Here is a 19,554-nt window from a genome sequence, read left to right as displayed (position 1 = left end):
CCCATTCAGTTTCGGGACTAGAAACAGCGGAGAATAGTACCCCCGGCCCCTCTGAGCAAGAGGCACCTGTACTACGACTTCTGTATCCAGGAGGGTCTGTACCACCGAATGCAGAGTGTTTGCCTTTGTCTGGTCCGACGGGACGTCTGTCTGGCAAAATCGATGAGGGGGTCGGTTTTTGAAGGCTATGGCGTAACCTCGAGTGACGACTTCCCGTACCCAGGCATCTGAAGTGGTCTTCAACCATTCCTGGATATACCCTAGAAGCCGGCCCCCCACCCTGGGATCCCCCAGGGGGAGGCCCGCCACGTCATGCGGCAGGCTTATCGGTCTTGGCTGCTGGCTGACGGCCGCCCAGGCTCTTTTGGGCTTCGGCTTACCAGGTTTGGAAGTGCGGGCCTGCTTATGGTACGCCTGACCTTTTGCTTTACCTGAAGGACGAAAGGAACTACCTTTAGCCTTCGACACAGAAGGAGCTGTATTAGGCAGACAGGCAGTAAAGGCAGTAGCCAAGTCAGCCACTATCTTATTTAAGTCCTCCCCAAACAGAATATCCCCCTTGAAAGGGAGTACCTCCAGCGTTTTTCTAGAGTCCAGATCCACAGACCAGGATCTCAGCCACAATATCCTGCGAGCCAGGACTGACGTAGTAGAGGCCTTGGCTGCTAGGATACCGGCATAGGAAGCCGCCTCTTTAATATAGCGAGAAGCTGTGACAATATATGACAAGCATTGTCTAGCATGGTCAGAGGAGACCTTCTAACTCCAAGGCCCATGCTTCAAAAGCCTCTGCCGCCCATGTAGCTGCAATAGTGGGCCTTTGTGCAGCACCCGTGAGGGTGTAATTCGCTTTTAGACAACCCTCCACACGTTTATCCGTAGGCTCTTTTAGAGACGTGACGGTAGTGACAAGTAAAGCTGAGGAAACCACCATCCTAGCCACATGTGAGTCTACTGGAGGAGGCGTTTCCCAATTCTTAGACAGCTCTGGCGCGAGGGGATAGCGAGCCAGCATCTTCTTTTGAGGCACAAACTTCGTACCCGGGCTTTGCCAGGGTTCCTGACGTATATCCACTAGGTGGTCAGAGTGAGGTAAAACTTGTTTAATCACCTTCTGCTGCTTGAACCTATCTGGTTTCTTAGTAGGAACGGATGGCTCGGGATCATCCGTAATCTGCAGAATTAACTTAATAGCCTCCAAAAGATCAGGAACATCCACATGTGAACTACCCTCCCCATCAGCCGTATCTGAGTCAGAACCTGTGGGGTCAGTGTATGTGATGTCTTCATCAGACGAGGTGTCAGTGACAGCAGTGGATTGTGAGGAGACGAGCGCTCGCTTAGAGGACCTCTTGGACTTAGGCGAGCGATGGTCAGACTTTTTAGTAGTCAGGGACTGGTTCAACTTCTTTAATTGAGCAGATAAATCGTCCACCCACCGCGGGTTAGCTGCAGGGACCACATACGGTTGTACCGGCATTGGGGGTCCCATAGGGGGTGTTAGTTTATGAACTAGCGTATGCAGAAGCGTGGAAAAAGCGGCCCACGGAGGGTCAGTATGTGCCTCCGTTGCAAGTAGCCCCCAGAACCTGAGCCCACAGTTGCTATATTCTCCCCATATGTGTCTGTGGCTTCAGCAACACCAGCAGTGTGTTCCGCCCCAGAACCGTTACCCTCAGAAGCCGACATGATATAACTTGCAGTATGAAGTAACACAGTACAATTATTAAAAGCACTATATGCCTAAACCCAAACCCCTGCGCAGTGTAGTCAGCACTAGCAGAGATAAAGGAGAGATATGGTGACTAAATCACAGAGAAAAATACGTAATACAGTATATCTTTGTGAAAATCCTATATTAAATAACACCTGACGCACCAAGCCCCCTCAGGTTATAGAATATAGGGATAGCAAGTTGAGTGAAAGACATGAGATGGACACCACTCAGCTATCAATGCACACACAAATAGTCACAGTTTGTACAATGCAGAGGTTATTACAGACAATAATACTGCACTGGACTAGCTTACACAGCTATATAGTCAATAGATAAAACACTACACAGTAAGAAACTGGATGTATATCACAGGGTACTATAAACCCCTGACTAAATGCACTCTTTCTTACTAACACTGACTAAAAAGGCAGGTAGAATACTTAAGTGTCATGTAAAAGGCACAGCACTGACAACCAGGCGGCTTTACATAGGAGGATTTGCCCAAGCAGTCCCAGGAACAGTGAGCTGAGGAGTAATGGCGCCGACACTGACAGGGAGTGAGGGAGAGACAGAGATGCAGCTCCAGGGCGGGAACACTTGCTGGAAATGGCGCCCTGGGGCTGGGGGAGAGGCTTCAGGTCTAAGCCTTATCCCCCTTGCTGGCAAAACCATGGGGTACTGTGGGCGATATTAAAATCGGTTTTAAGAGAAAACCTGACCTGCGCCCATGCCCTGGTGATCTAGTGGGATTGCCTGTATCCACAGTGTCCACCGCCAGCGCGCGCGGCCCGCCTCCCACTGACCACGCCTGATCGCGATAAAGCCCGGATCCCGCGAGCGGGACCCACTTACCACCTCCCGAAGCGCGGCCACGCGATCCTGGAGAGCCCTAGCCGTGTGTGTCTAACATGAAGAAAACCGGAGCCTCCGCTGTAGGTACCCGGCAACCAGGGCTCGGGAGTGTACAGCGCCACTGGGGAGAGCTGGAGCTGCAGCAGAGAATGTCACAAGACATTTACCACCGCTGCTGCCCTTGAAGTCTTCACTTTTTACCTCATAAAAAGCTTTTCTAAGGGCTGCTTGGAGCAGCCCCTCTGTTAAGTGCCAACTTACTGCAGCACCAACTGACAAACTGAGCTCCTGTGCTGGGAGGCGGGGTGATATAGGAGGCAGCGCTGTGCATTCTGGGAACAGTCAAAGCTTTGAGCCTGTCGGTGCCTCGGATCAAGATCCTACTCTACACCCCATTGTCCAGACTTGTGGAGCCCAGTGTACCCCGCAGCAGAAAATGACCTGCATTTTCCTGTAAGTGCTTTAATTACTGGGAAACTTATCGGTATACAGGTATATTCAGACAAGCGAATTCCAGTTATCATCTTGCTTTTCACTGAAAGTAGTGCAACAAAATTTAATTGACTAGAGCAGTGATTCCCAAACGAAGTATCTTGGAACACTTGGAGGCATGCCTTGGGTTGGGGTCAATGACCAATTTAAAGTATTTATGGACAACATAATAAACAAGTGCTTTTGACTGCCAGTCATAAAATGTGACAAACAGAAGCTCAATCCTGTCTCTTATCACATAACTGACCCTATAGATGACATAAGCACAACTTATTTAATATAATATTTTTTTCAGTTTACTCTACAGTAGTGACCATCAACACATCGCTCGCGAGCTACCGGTAAGCTCACTGTAGTATTTTCGGTAGCTCGCAGAGCACACAGGCTTGGGCAGTCACTGGCACTGTTCCCTTCAATTCTAATATGGAGCCAGTCGTCAGCCAATCAGAGCTCACGGACCAGAAGTCGAGGCTCCTGATTGGCTCACGAGCCAGCGCCATATTTCATTTGGCCGCCACAGTGTCACTGCGGTGCTCACTGGACTTTCAGTGAGGGTCAGGAGAGTATCGCACTGTGCTCTCCTCACCTCAGACAGGAGTAGGACCAGCAGCGGCAGCAGAAGAAGCCAGCAATGGTAGGCAAAACTGGGAGCATTACGTCTGGCACTGTTCCCTTCAATTCTAATATGGAGCCGGCCATCAGCCAATCGGAGCTTGCGGACCGGCAGCGGTGTCTCCTAATTGGCTCACAAGCTGGCGCCATATTTCAAATGGCCGCCGTAGAGAGTCACTGCGGTGCTCACCGGGCATTCAGTCAGGGCATGAGAGGCACGCATTGTGCTCATCTCCCCTCTTGTCCCCTCAGACTGGAGCGGCACCGGCAGTGGCAGCAGCCAGCAATGGTGACTAATACTGGGGGCATTATGTTTATTTGGCACTGATGGGGCATCACGTGCATCTGGCACTACTAGTCGGCATATTGTGTTTCTTGCACTGCTGGGCGCATTACGTTTATCTGGCACTATACTGGAGCATTAAATGTAACTTTTGCAGGGGTGCGCATGGGGGGGAGGCCATCAAGAATTCTATATCAGGATGCTAGAAGGCCTGGAGCCAGCCCTAGGCATTATGCGAGACACTACTGTGGGCATTATATACACACCTTCCGCACACACAGCAGGACCCGCACATTGGGATTACCTGCCCTATCCAGGATCAAGCAAGAGGCAGCAGTAGAAGTAACATTCAGTTATTTATTCAGTTTTTATTTTTCAAAAATATTAGTAGCACTTTCAGAGGATTCATTTTGCTCAAGTAGCTCACACCCCACACGTTTTCCAGGTCTCCGCCCAGAATTCCAAGTGAAATAATAATCACCACCTGTGGATCTTTTAAAATGTATCAGTGACTATTGAGTACAACTGTGCACCTGCTAGGTGACCTGGAAAATGTGAACTGTGTAAGAACAGATTTTGAGAACCACTGCTCTAGGGTGCTGTAACTCCAAAAAGTTTGGTAACCACTGGTCTAGGATTATTTTTCCAACTGTTAACTTATCTGCCTTTCAAGTAGAGGATTTTCCATTTTTTGGCTATAAATTGTTAATGAAAGTTCATTTTAGAGTGTTTGTCTAGTTTTACTTTAAATGTGGCATTCATATTTTACCTGGATCATTGTGGGAGTGAGGAATCACAAAAACCTGAAGTATCTCATTATCCCATTCCTGTTTATCGTAGGTTATGTCAAACCCTTGCTTCCACACTCCACCATCTGGATTATCAAATGGAAGAATTTTGTATACATCCAGCATCTACAAAACAAAAATAAAATGCTTCAGGATTTATTAATATTCTTAATCCTGGAAGTCCATGAATATTAGTGCTATTTATTAGACAATTGTGACGTGCAGGTGACTGCAAATACACTGTATTCTCCCATCAGTCATTAAAACACACAACACATTATATACGTGCTACAATCATTTTCAGCATCTTCTAAGTAGTAAACAGGACATAAAATTAATCGTATAAAAAAAAATAAAAAATAAAAATGAATATCTACTGAACGTCTGACAAATCAGACACAGTACACTATGAGTGACAAAGGAGTGGGAGATACTTCAGAAATAATTAGCAAAATTAATCTAGATCATTGTAAAGGTCCACTCTTAATATTAATAAAAAAGTGGACAAATACTGTTGCTAGTGCATAGCTGGTAACTGTACACACATTATTTTATACACATACATATACAGGTTGAGTCTCCCTTATCCAAAATGCTTGGGACCAGAGGTATTTTGGATATGGGATGTTTCTGTAGTTTGGAATAATTGCATACCATAATGAGATATCATGGCGATAGGACCCTAGTCTAAGCACAGAATGCACTTATGTTACATATACACCTTTATACACACAGCCTGAAGGTAATTTAAGCCATTATTTTTTATAAGTTTGTGCATTAAACAAAGTGTGTCCACATTCACACAATTCATTTATGTTCCATATACACCTTATACACACAGCCTGAAGGTCATTTAATACAATCTTTAAAATAACTTTGTGTATTAAACATACATTGAGCCATCAAAAAACAAAGTTTTCACTATCTCACTCTCACTTAAAAAAGTCCGTATTTCGGAATATTCCGTATTTTGGAATATTTGGATATGGGATGCTCAACCTGTATATACATATACATACACACACACACATATTATATATATATATATATATATATATATATATATATATATATATATATATATATATATATATACACACATATATATATATATATATATATATATATATATATACATATATATATATATATATATATATACATATACACACGCACACAAATATAAATATATATATATATAATAAGAATTTACTTACCGATAATTCTATTTCTCGGAGTCCGTAGTGGATGCTGGGGTTCCTGAAAGGACCATGGGGAATAGCGGCTCCGCAGGAGACAGGGCACAAAAAGTAAAGCTTTAGGATCAGGTGGTGTGCACTGGCTCCTCCCCCTATGACCCTCCTCCAAGCCTCAGTTAGGATACTGTGCCCGGACGAGCGTACACAATAAGGAAGGATTTTGAATCCCGGGTAAGACTCATACCAGCCACACCAATCACACTGTACAACCTGTGATCTGAACCCAGTTAACAGTATGATAACAGCGGAGCCTCTGAAAAGATGGCTCACGACAATAATAACCCGATTTTTGTAACTATGTACAAGTATTGCAGATAATCCGCACTTGGGATGGGCGCCCAGCATCCACTACGGACTCCGAGAAATAGAATTATCGGTAAGTAAATTCTTATTTTCTCTATCGTCCTAGTGGATGCTGGGGTTCCTGAAAGGACCATGGGGATAATACCAAAGCTCCCAAACGGGCGGGAGAGTGCGGATGACTCTGCAGCACCGAATGAGAGAACTCCAGGTCCTCCTTAGCCAGGGTATCAAATTTGTAGGATTTTACCAACGTGTTTGCCCCTGACTAAATAGCCGCTCGGCAAAGTTGTAAAGCCGAGACCCCTCGGGCAGCCGCCCAAGATAAGCCCACCTTCCTTGTGGAATGGGCATTTACATATTTTGGCTGTGGCAGGCTTGCCACAGAATGTGCAAGCTGAATTGTATTACACATCCAACTAGCAATAGTCTGCTTAGAAGCAAGAGCACCCAGTTTGTTGGGTGCATACAGGATAACAGCAAGTCAGTTTTCCTGACTCCAGCCGTCCTGGAACCTATATTTACAGGGCCCTGACAACATCTAGCAACCTGGAGTCCTCCAAGTCCCTAGTAGGCGCAAGGCACCAAAATAAGCTGGTTCAGGTGAAACACTGACACCACCTTAGGGAGAGAACTGGGGACGAGTCCGCAGCTCTGCCCTGTCCAAATGGACAACCAGATATGGGCTTTTTTGAGAAAAAAAACCACCAATTTGACACTCGCCTGGTCCAGGCCAGGGCCAAGAGCATGGTCACTTTTCATGTGAGATGCTTCAAATCCACAGATTTGACTGGTTTTAAACCAATGTGATTTGAGGAATCCCAGAACTACGTTGAGATCCCACAGTGCCACTGGAGGCACAAAAGGGGGTTGTATATGCAATACTCCCTTGACAAACTTCTGGACTTCAGGAACTGAAACCACTTCTTTCTGGAAGAAAATCGACAGGGCCGAAATTTGAACCTTAATGGACCCCAATTTGAGGCCCATAGACACTCCTGTTTGCAGGAAATGCAGGAATCGACCGAGTTGAAATTTCTTCGTGGGGCCTTTCTGGCCTCACACCACGCAACATATTTTTGCCACATGTGGTGATAATGTTGTGCGGTCACCTCCTTTCTGGCTTTGACCAGGGTAGGAATGACCTCTTCCGGAATGCCTTTTTCCCTTAGGATCCGGCGTTCCACCGCCATGCCGTCAAACGCAGCTGCGGTAAGTCTTGGAACAGACATGGTACTTGCTGAAACAAGTCCCTTCTTAGCGGCAGAGGCCATAAGTCCTCTGTGAGCATCTCTTGAAGTTCCGGGTACCAAGTCCTTCTTGGCCAATCCGGAGCCATGAGTATAGTTCTTACTCCTCTACGTCTTATAAGTCTCAGTACCTTAGGTATGAGAAGCAGAGGATGGAACACATACACCGACTGGTACATCCATGGTGTTACCAGAACGTCCACAGCTATTGCCTGAGGGTCTCTTAACCTGGCGCAATACCTGTCCCGTTTTTTGTTCAGACGGGACGCCATCATGTCCACCTTTGGTATTTCCCAACGGTTTACAATCATGTGGAAAACTTCCCGATGAAGTTTCCACTCTGCCGGGTGGAGGTCGTGCCTGCTGAGGAAGTCTGCTTCCCAGTTTCCATTCCCGGAATGAAACACTGCTGACAGTGCTATCACATGATTTTCCGCCCAGCGAAAAGTCCTTGCAGTTTTTGCCATTGCCCTCCTGCTTCTTGTGTCGCCCTGTCTATTTACGTGGGCGACTGCCGTGATGTTTTTCCCACTGGATCAATACCGGCTGACCTTGAAGCAGAGGTCTTGCTAAGCTTAGAGTATTATAAATTTACCCTTAGCTCCAGTATATTTATGTGGAGAAAAGTCTCCAGACTTGATCACACTCCCTGGAAAATTTTTTTCCTTGTGTGACTGCTCCCCAGCCTCTCGGGCTGGCCTCCGTGGTCACCAGCATCCAATCCTGAATGCCGAATCTGCGGCCCTCTAGAAGATGAGCACTCTGTAACCACCACAGGAGAGACACCCTTGTCCTTGGATATAGGGTTATCCGCTGATGCATCTGAAGATGCGATCCGGACCATTTGTCCAGCAGATCCCACTGAAAAATTCTTGCGTGAAATCTGCCGAATGGAATTGCTTCGTAGGAAGTCACCATCTTTACCAGGACCCTTGTGCAATGATGCACTGATTTTAGGAGGTTCCTGACTAGCTCGGATAACTCCCTGGCTTTCTCTTCCGGGAGAAACACCTTTTTCTGGACTGTGTCCAGAATCATCCCTAGGCACAGCAGACTTGTCGTCGGGATCAGCTGCGATTTTGGAGTATTTAGAATCCACCCGTGCTGTTGTAGCAGTATCCGAGATAGTGCTACTCCGACCTCCAACTGTTCCCTGGACTTTGCCCTTATCAGGAGATCGTCCAAGTAAGGGATAATTAAGACGCCTTTTCTTCGAAGAAGAATCATCATTTCGGCCATTACCTTGGTAAAGACCCGGGGTGCCGTGGACAATCCAAACGGCAGCGTCTGAAACTGATAGTGACAGTTCTGTACCACGAACCTGAGGTAACTTTAGTGAGAAGGGCAAATTTTGGACATGGAGGTAAGCATCCCTGATGTCTCGGGACACTATATAGTCCCCTTCTTCCTGGTTCGTTATCACTGCTCTGAGTGACTCCATCTTGATTTGAACCTTTGTAAGTGTTCAAATTTTTTTAGATTTAGAATAGGTCTCACCTAGCCTTCTGGCATCAGTACCACAATATAATGTGGAATAATACCCCTTTTCTTGTTGTAGGAGGGGTAATTTGATTATCACCTGCTGGGAATACAGCTTGTGAATTGTTTCCCATACTGCCTCCTTGTCGGAGGGAGACCTTGGTAAACCAGACTTCAGGAGCCTGCGAAGGGGAAACGTCTCGACATTCCAATCTGTACCCCTGGGATACTACATGTAGGATCCAGGGGTCCTGTACGGTCCCCAGCGTCATGCTGAGAGCTTGGCAGAAGCGGTGGAACGCTTCTGTTCCTGGGAATGGGCTGCCTGCTGCAGTCTTCTTCCCTTTCCTCTATCCCTGGGCAGATATGACTCTTATAGGGACGAAAGGACTGAGGCTGAAAAGACGGTGTCTTTTTCTGCAGAGATGTGACTTAGGGTAAAAACGGTGGATTTTCCAGCAGTTGCCGTGGCCACCAGGTCCGATGGACCGACCCCAAATAACTCCTCTTCCTTTATACGGCAATACACCTTTGTGCCGTTTGGAATCTGCATCACCTGACCACTGTCGTGTCCATAAACATCTTCTGGCAGATATGGACATCGCACTTACTCTTGATGCCAGAGTGCAAATATCCCTCTGTGCATCTCGCATATATAGAAAATGCATCCTTTAAATGCTCTATAGTCAATAAAATACTGTCCCTGTCAAGGGTATCAATATTTTTAGTCAGGGAATCCGACCAAGCCACCCCAGCTCTGCACATCCAGGCTGAGGCGATCGCTGGTCGCAGTATAACACCAGTATGTGTGTATATACTTTTATATGATATTTTCCAGCCTCCTGTCAGCTGGCTCCTTGAGGACGGCCCTATCTATAGACGGTACCGCCACTTGTTTTGATAAGCGTGTGAGCGCCTTATCCACCCTAAGGGGTGTTTCCCAACGCGCCCTAACTTCTGGCGGGAAAGGGTATACCGCCCATAATTTTCTATCGGGGGGAACCCACGCATCATCACACACTTCATTTAATTTATCTGATTCAGGAAAAACTACGGTAGTTTTTTCACATCCCACATAATACCCTCTTTTGTGGTACTTGTAGTATCAGAAATATGTAACACCTCCTTCATTGCCCTTAACGTGTGGCCCTAATATGGAATACGTTTGTTTATTCACCGTCGACACTGGATTCAGTGTCCGTGTCTGTGTCGACCGACTAAAGTAAACGGGCGTTTTAAAACCCCTGACGGTGTTTCTGAGACGTCTGGACCGGTACTAATTGTTTGTCGGCCGTCTCATGTCGTCAACCGACCTTGCAGCGTGTTGACATTATCACGTAATTCCCTAAATAAGCCATCCATTCCGGTGTCGACTCCCTAGAGAGTGACATCACCATTACAGGCAATTGCTCCGCCTCCTCACCAACATCGTCCTCATACATGTCGACACACACGTACCGACACACAGCACACACACAGGGAATGCTCTGATAGAGGACAGGACCCACTAGCCCTTTGGAGAGACAGAGGGAGAGTTTGCCAGCACACACCAAAAACGCTATAATTATATAGGGACAACCTTATATAAGTGTTTTCCCTTATAGCATCTTTTATATATTTCTAACGCCAAATTAGTGCCCCCCCTCTCTGTTTTAACCCTGTTTCTGTAGTGCAGTGCAGGGGAGAGCCTGGGAGCCTTCCCTCCAGCCTTTCTGTGAGGGAAAATGGCGCTATGTGCTGAGGAGATAGGCCCCGCCCCTTTTTCGGCGGGCTCGTCTCCCGCTCTTTAATGGATTCTGGCAGGGGTTAAATATCTCCATATAGCCCCCGGAGGCTATATGTGAGGTATTTTTAGCCAAAAAAGGTTTTCATTTGCCTCCCAGGGCGCCCCCCTCCCAGCGCCCTGCACCCTCAGTGACTGCCGTGTGAAGTGTGCTGAGAGGAAATGGCGCACAGCTGCAGTGCTGTGCGCTACCTTAAGAAGACTGAGGAGTCTTCTGCCGCCGATTCTGGACCTCTTCTCGTTTCAGCATCTGCAAGGGGGCCGGCGGCGAGGCTCCGGTGACCATCCAGGCTGTACCTGTGATCGTCCCTCTGGAGCTAATGTCCAGTAGCCAAAGAAGCCAATCCATCCTGCACGCAGGTGAGTTCACTTCTTCTCCCCTAAGTCCCTCGTTGCAGTGATCCTGTTGCCAGCAGGACTCACTGTAAAATAAAAAACCTAAGCTAAACTTTTCTAAGCAGCTCTTTAGGAGAGCCACCTAGATTGCACCCTTCTCGGCCGGGCACAAAAATCTAACTGAGGCTTGGAGGAGGGTCATAGGGGGAGGAGCCAGTGCACACCACCTGATCCTAAAGCTTTACTTTTTGTGCCCTGTCTCCTGCGGAGCCGCTATTCCCCATGGTCCTTTCAGGAACCCCAGCATCCACTAGGACGATAGAGAAATATAAATATAAATATTATACACATATATATATATATATACACACATATATATATATATATATATATATAAATATATATGCGTGTGTGATACATACACACACATACATATACATGTTCCCTCTGCTTTCAGTTGATGCATCTTCTCCATGAACAAGGGTCAAAGCCTATGTTTGACCTGGCTTTTAAAAACTCAACATGAAGTTTACCACCCCACATACAGAAACTTTACTTTGAAGCACTATGGGGTCTATTATGTAGAAAGTGTAAACTGAATTGCTACTTATCACTATACATCACATTGATTCGATGCGATGTATAGCTTAGATAAGTAGCAATTCATGTATACTCACCTCTCAGACGATGCACTGCATAATCCAGGGGTCCAGCGATGCAGTTTTGTCCAGCACTTGCCTCATCTAAACCGGCACGTCCCACCTGCGCCAGATTCTGTGCTCACGGCTGACCGCAGCAGCTGTTGGGAGGTTGGGGGTCAGAGACAGCGCCGGGTGCCGAGCAGAGAGCAGGGAAGCACTGAGCTTTACTGCCATCTCCACACCGAAGTTCTGGTTGTGCCATCCTGAAATGGAGAACCTGAACTCCATGGAGAATCGGAGAGCGCTTCATGGAAAGCGCTTCATGTAGGAATGGGGAGGGGGAGGGGAGCTGGAGAAGGTCAAAGTCCCCGGTAACCTGCTCAGTCAATAAGTAGAAAGCAGAGAAAAGCCCTGTTTAACGCAGAACAGGGCTTTTCTTTGCTACATATAACGCCCCCTATGAATCATTCAAGAGACACACGTCACATGAATATAAGCTGCTTAGAAGGGACCTGCAACAGTCTATTAAAAATAAGAATTTACTCACCGGTAATTCTGTTTCTCGTAGTCCGTAGTGGATGCTGGGAACTCCGTAAGGACCATGGGGAATAGCGGGCTCCGAAGGAGGCTGGGCACTCTAGAAAGATCTTAGACTACCTGGTGTGCACTGGCTCCTCCCACTATGACCCTCCTCCAAGCCTCAGTTAGGTACTGTGCCCGGACGAGCGTACACAATAAGGAAGGATTTTGAATCCCGGGTAAGACTCATACCAGCCACACCAATCACACCGAACAACTCGTGATATGAAACCCAGTTAACAGTATGAAACGATAGAGCCTCTCAACAGACGGCTCAACAATAACCCGATTTAGTTAACAATAACTATGTACAAGTATTGCAGATAGACCGCACTTGGGATGGGCGCCCAGCATCCACTACGGACTACGAGAAACAGAATTACCGGTGAGTAAATTCTTATTTTCTCTAACGTCCTAGTGGATGCTGGGAACTCCGTAAGGACCATGGGGATTATACCAAAGCTCCCAAACGGGCGGGAGAGTGCGGATGACTCTGCAGCACCGAATGAGAGAACTCCAGGTCCTCCTCAGCCAGGGTATCAAATTTATAGAATTTTGCAAACGTGTTTGCCCCTGACCAAGTAGCTGCTCGGCAAAGTTGTAAAGCCGAGACCCCTCGGGCAGCCGCCCAAGATGAGCCCACCTTCCTTGTGGAATGGGCATTGACAGATTTAGGCTGTGGCAGGCCTGCCACAGTATGTGCAAGCTGAATTGTACTACAAATCCAACGAGCAATAGTCTGCTTAGAAGCAGGAGCACCCAGCTTGTTGGGTGCATATAGGATAAACAGCGAGTCAGATTTTCTGACTCCAGCCGTCCTGGAAACATATATTTGCAGGGCCCTGACAACGTCTAGCAACTTGGAGTCCTCCAAATCCTTAGTAGCCGCAGGCACCACAATAGGCTGGTTCAGGTGAAACGCTGACACCACCTTAGGGAGAAACTGGGGACGAGTCCTCAATTCTGCCCTATCCATATGAAAAATCAGATAAGGGCTTTTACATGATAAAGCCGCCAATTCTGACACTCGCCTGGCTGATGCCAAGGCCAATAACATGACCACTTTCCACGTGAGATATTTCAGATCCACGGTTTTTAGTGGCTCAAACCAATGTGATTTCAAGAAATTCAACATCACGTTGAGATCCCACGGTGCCACAGGAGGCACAAATGGGGGCTGAATATGCAGCACTCCTTTCACAAATGTCTGAACTTCAGGTACTGAAGCTAGTTCCTTTTGAAAGAAAATCGACAGAGCCGAGATCTGTACTTTAATGGAGCCTAGTTTTAGGCCCATATTCACTCCTGCTTGCAGGAAATGTAGAAATCGACCCAGTTGAAATTCCTCTGTTGGGGCCTTTTTGGCCTCGCACCATGCAACATATTTCCGCCATATGCGGTGATAATGTTTTGCCGTAACATCTTTCCTGGCTTTAATAAGCGTAGGAATGACTTCCTCCGGAATGCCCTTTTCCTTCAGGATCCGGCGTTCAACCGCCATGCCGTCAAACGCAGCCGCGGTAAGTCTTGGAACAGGCAGGGGCCCTGCTGTAGCAGGTCCTGTCTGAGCGGCAGGGACCAAGGGTCCTCTGAGATCATCTCTTGAAGTTCCGGGTACCACGCTCTTCTTGGCCAATCCGGAACCACGAGAATTGTGTTTACTCCTCGCTTTCTTATTATTCTCAGTACCTTTGGTATGAGAGGTAGAGGAGGGAACACATATACTGACCGGTACACCCACGGTGTCACTAGGGCGTCCACCGCTATCGCCTGAGGGTCTCTTGACCTGGCGCAATACTTCTCTAGTTTTTTGTTTATGCGGGACGCCATCATGTCCACCTGTGGACGACCCCATTGATTTACAATCATTTTGAAGACTTCTGGATGAAGTCCCCACTCTCCCGGGTGGAGGTCGTGCCTGCTGAGAAAGTCTGCTTCCCAGTTGTCCACTCCCGGGATGAACACTGCTGACAGTGCTAGTACATGATTCTCCGCCCATCGGAGAATTTTTGTGGCTTCTGCCATCGCTGTCCTGCTTCTTGTGCCGCCTTGTCGATTCACATGGGCGACTGCCGTGATGTTGTCTGACTGGATCAGCACCGGCTGGTGTAGAAGCAGGGATTTTGCTTGACTTAGGGCATTGTAAATGGCCCTTAGTTCCAGAATATTTATGTGAAGGGCAGTCTCCTGACTTGACCATAGTCCCTGGAAATTTCTTCCCTTTGTGACTGCCCCCCAGCCCCGTAGGCTGGCATCCGTGGTCACCAGGACCCAGTCCTGTATGCCGAATCTGCGGCCCTCCAGAAGATGAGCACTGTTCAGCCACCACAGAAGAGACACCCTGGTTCGTGGAGACAGGGTTATTAAACGATGCATCTGAAGATGCGATCCGGACCACTTGTCCAACAGGTTCCACTGAAAGATTCTGGCATGGAACCTGCCGAATGGAATTGCTTCGTAAGAAGCTACCATCTTTCCCAGGACCCGCGTGCAGTGATGCACCGATACCTGTTTTGGTTTTAGGAGGTCTCTGACTAGAGAAGACAACTCCCTGGCTTTCTCCTCCGGGAGAAACACTTTTTTCTGGGCCGTGTCCAGAATCATTCCCAGGAACATTAGACGTGTCGTGGGGACCAGCTGTGACTTTGGGATATTCAGAATCCAACCGTGCTGGCTCAGCACTTCCTGAGATAGTGCTACTCCCACTAACAACTGTTCCTTGGATCGTGCCTTTATTAGGAGATCGTCCAAGTATGGGATAATTAAAACTCCCTTTTTTCGAAGGAGTATCATCATTTCCGCCATAACCTTGGTAAATACCCTCGGTGCCGTGGAGAGTCCAAACGGCAGCGTCTGGAATTGGTAATGGCAATCCTGTACCACAAATCTGAGGTACTCCTGGTGAGAATTGTAAATGGGGACATGCAGGTAAGCATCCTTGATGTCCAGGGATACCATGTAATCCCCCTCGTCCAGGCTTGCAATAACCGCCCTGAGCGATTCCATCTTGAACTTGAATTTTTTTATGTATGTGTTCAAGGACTTCAAATTTAGAATGGGTCTCACCGAACCGTCCGGTTTCGGTACCACAAATAGTGTGGAATAGTAACCCCGGCCTTGTTGAAGTAGGGGTACCTTGATTATCACCTGCTGGGAATACAGCTTGTGAATTGCCGCTAGCACTGCCTCCCTGTCTGAGGGAGCAATCGGCAAGGCGGATTTTAGGAAACGGCGGGGTGGAATCGCCTCGAATTCCAGCCTGTATCCCTGAGATACTATTTGAAGGATCCAGGGATCTACCTGTGAGCGAACCCACTGATCGCTGAAATTCCTGAGGCGGGCCCCCACCGTACCTGGCTCCGCTTGTGAAGCCCCACCGTCATGCGGCGGACTTGGAAGAGGAAGCGGGGGAGGACTTTTGTTCCTGGGAACCTGCTGTTTGCTGCAGCCTTTTTCCCCTGCCTCTGCCTCTAGACAGAAAAGACCCTCCTTTTCCCCGCTTATTTTTCTGGGATCGAAAGGACTGAACCTGATAAAATGGCGCCTTCTTAGGCTGTGAGGGGACATGGGGTAAAAATGCTGACTTCCCAGACGTTGCTGTGGAAACTAGGTCGGAGAGACCATCCCCAAATAATTCCTCCCCTTTATAAGGCAAAACTTCCATGTGCCTTTTGGAATCTGCATCTCCAGTCCACTGGCGAGTCCATAAGCATCTCCTAGCAGAGATAGATAGTGCACTTACTTTAGATGCCAGCCGGCAGATTTCCCTCTGTGCATCTCTCATGTATAAGACTGAGTCTTTGATATGGTCAATTGTTAACAGGATCGTGTCTCTGTCTAGTGTGTCAATATTTTCTGACAGGTTATCTGACCATGCAGCGGCAGCACTGCACATCCAAGCTGACGCAATTGCTGGTCTGAGTATAATGCCTGAGTGTGTATATACAGACTTCAGGATCGCCTCCTGCCTTCTATCAGCAGGTTCCTTAAGGGCGGCCGTATCCTGGGACGGTAGTGCCACCTTTTTTGACAAACGTGTGAGCGCTTTATCCACCCTCGGGGGTGTTTCCCAACGTAACCTATCCTCTGGCGGGAAAGGGAACGCCATTAGTAATTTCTTAGGAATCACCAATTTCTTATCAGGGGAAGCCCACGCTTCTTCACACACTTCACTTTTTTGTGGTACCTGGATGTAAATCAGAAATATTTAACACCTCTTTCATTGCCTCAATCATGCAGCGAATGGCCTTAACGGGCATTAAATTTGACTCATCGTCGTCGACACTGGCGTCAGTATCCGTGTCGACATCTACTTGTGCCACCTGAGATAACGGGCGTTTTAGAGCCCCTGATGACTTTTGAGACCCTTGGACCGGCACGAGCTGAAGACTCGGCTGTCCCACAGTCGGCATGTCGTCAAATTTTTTATGTAAGGAGTCTATACGTGCACTCATTTCTTGCCATAATACCATCCACTCCGGTGTCTGCCCCGCAGGGGGTGACATCTCTGCTAAAGGCATCTGCTCCCCCTCCACATCATTATCCTCCTCAAACATGTCGACACAGCCGTACCGACACACTCCACACACACAGGGAATGCTCAAATAGAGGACAGGACCCACAAAAGCCCTTTGGGGGGACAGAGTAAGAGTATGCCAGCACACACCAGAGCGCTATATATATACAGGGACTAACTGAGTTATGTCCCTAATAGCTGCTTATACTGTATACAGTGCCAATTTAGTGCCCCCCCTCTCTTTTTCCCTCTTACTGTATTGTAGAAATGCAGGGAAGAGCCAGGGAGCTTCCTTCCAGCCGAGCTGTGAGGGAAAAATGGCGCCAGTGTGCTGAGGAGATAGGCTCCGCCCCTTTTTCGCGGCCTATTCTCCCGCTTATTTTGGGATTCTGGCAGGGGTATTTACCTCATATATAGCCCCAGGGGCTATATATTGAGGTATTTTAGCCAGCCAAGGTGTTTTTATTGCTGCCTCAGAGCGCCCCCCCCCAGCGCTCTGCACCCTCAGTGACCGGAGTGTGAAGTGTGTATGAGGAGCAATGGCGCACAGCTGCAGTGCTGTGCGCTACCTTGGTGAAGACAGGATGTCTTCATGCCGCCGATTTTCCGGACCATCTTCCTGCTTCTGGCTCTGTAAGGGGGACGGCGGCGCGGCTCCGGGACCGAACATCAAGGCTGGGCCTGCGGTCGATCCCTCTGGAGCTAATGGTGTCCAGTAGCCTAAGAAGCCCAATCCGGCTGCAAGCAGGCGAGTTCGCTTCTTCTCCCCTTAGTCCCTCGCTGCAGTGAGCCTGTTGCCAGCAGGTCTCACTGAAAAAAAAAAAAAAAAAAAAAAATTCTAAGACTATAACTTTCTAAGAGCTCAGGAGAGCCCCTAGTGTGCATCCAACCTCGGCCGGGCACGAAATCTAACTGAGGCTTGGAGGAGGGTCATAGTGGGAGGAGCCAGTGCACACCAGGTAGTCTAAGATCTTTCTAGAGTGCCCAGCCTCCTTCGGAGCCCGCTATTCCCCATGGTCCTTACGGAGTTCCCAGCATCCACTAGGACGTTAGAGAAATGAGGAATAAAGAAATAAAAAATCTAGCTGTAACTAGTTGACTCAGTTCTTTATTAAAATAATCTGTTACAGCTATCCAACACCCAAATGGTATTTCGTACACGCCGTCAGCAATGGGATTCATGTAAGGGTAATAGGATACACCTCAGGGTGTGAATAGGCTGCCCTCTGATAGTCAAATAATGTAGTGCATTTGTAATCTCAGTAATAAATTCAAATAATACATTTAACCAAAGACAGACCCAGGGATAGATGCATCATCACTTGAAAAGTGATTAAATGGAGACAGTAGCTGATTAGCTGGTGCTTTTCTAACGGACATTTCACAGGCCCTTTTTGAAAAATGACAGGAGCTGATTGGCTGGTCATTTATCACTCTCCATTTTATCACTCTCCAAGCGATGATGCATCTAGCCCCCAATCTGAAATATTATAATCCGCCTGCTCTTTAAACAAATGTTACAAGTTATAACAAAAAACTCTTCGGAGATATTTGCAACTGCATGTACCCCATTCTGCTTATTCACATGTAAATAAAGGCAAAACAGCCTGTCTACATACAGACAGACAGACTCCCCCATTTTACGGTACATGGCCATTACAGAGAAGTGCATTTTGTATCTCTGCTTTGAATTTGTGTCCAACGCTATATATAGATTTGTCCTCGTACACCTAGTGTACAGTCTTTTTCACTAGATTTTGCTAGTTATTCGCACTGCAGAAGAGCAAAACACCACTCAGTGTACTATAGATGCTAGGCTGTGACTACATAGAAATTAGTTTAAAACACAGTCACAGATGAAGCACAGCAGAACTAAAGGCCCATACACACTTGACGATAAAATGAACGACGTCGTTCATTTCAGCCCTCATCAACGACGTCGCTCATTATATCGTCAAGTGTGTATGCATCCGACGACCACCGATGCGCGGCCCCGCGGGACGTTAACGACCCTCGCTTATCTGTGGAGCATGTATGCTCAATTTCCACTATGGTCGTTACCGACCAGAGACGTCGTTGAATGTGTATGGTGTGAAAGACCAACGACCAAGCCACTGTTCACCAGCCCTGTTCCCAGCTCATTATTTTAATAAACTTTTCAGCTTGGATGCTTCAACGATGAATGGTCTATGGTCTTTGGTCTTTCGTCTTTGGTCGTTGGTAATGTGTATGCTCATGTCGTTTGCTCAGCTGTTCAAGGGAAGTTCAAGGGAAGTCGTTAACGACGGTCGTTAACGATGTGTGCATCGTCAAGTGTGTATGGGCCTTTAGTGTGAGAAAGCTGCATCGCAGCACCTCATACAGATTCAGACTCCGTTGCACAGATATACAAATTCCACAAATCAAATTGATTATTATTATTACATTTTATTTATAAAAGGCGCCACAAGTGTTTCCAAGCGCCGTACAAAGGACAGTACCGGGAGACAAAACTTAGCATTACAGTAAATAAATAACAGAAATAGAGTACAGGTAACATAGAGCACCACACATTCTCAAGACATAATACAGCTAAGATGTAAGTATTGAGGGAGTGATCATCGTACTACTAGGGGCTGGTGGCCATAGATGGAGATCAGCCTTTACCAGCAGGGTAAAGATTGTCGT

At 47.4% G+C, this 19,554-nt stretch overlaps 1 protein-coding gene across 1 annotated transcript in view; it reads right to left on the bottom strand.

Moving 5' to 3' along the window:
* Positions 1–19,554, bottom strand: part of MAN2A1 (mannosidase alpha class 2A member 1) — a 309,002-nt gene that overhangs the window by 187,368 nt on the left and 102,080 nt on the right. The window contains exon 3 of the mRNA XM_063964104.1: positions 4,726–4,870. Within this exon, the coding sequence (XP_063820174.1) occupies positions 4,726–4,870 (145 nt within the window). The remainder of the gene's footprint in view (positions 1–4,725; positions 4,871–19,554) is intronic.

The sequence above is a fragment of the Pseudophryne corroboree genome, chromosome 1 (assembly GCF_028390025.1).
Source record: "Pseudophryne corroboree isolate aPseCor3 chromosome 1, aPseCor3.hap2, whole genome shotgun sequence".
NCBI classification, from domain to species: Eukaryota; Metazoa; Chordata; class Amphibia; order Anura; family Myobatrachidae; genus Pseudophryne; species Pseudophryne corroboree.
This window is presented reverse-complemented; position numbering and strand designations above follow the sequence as displayed.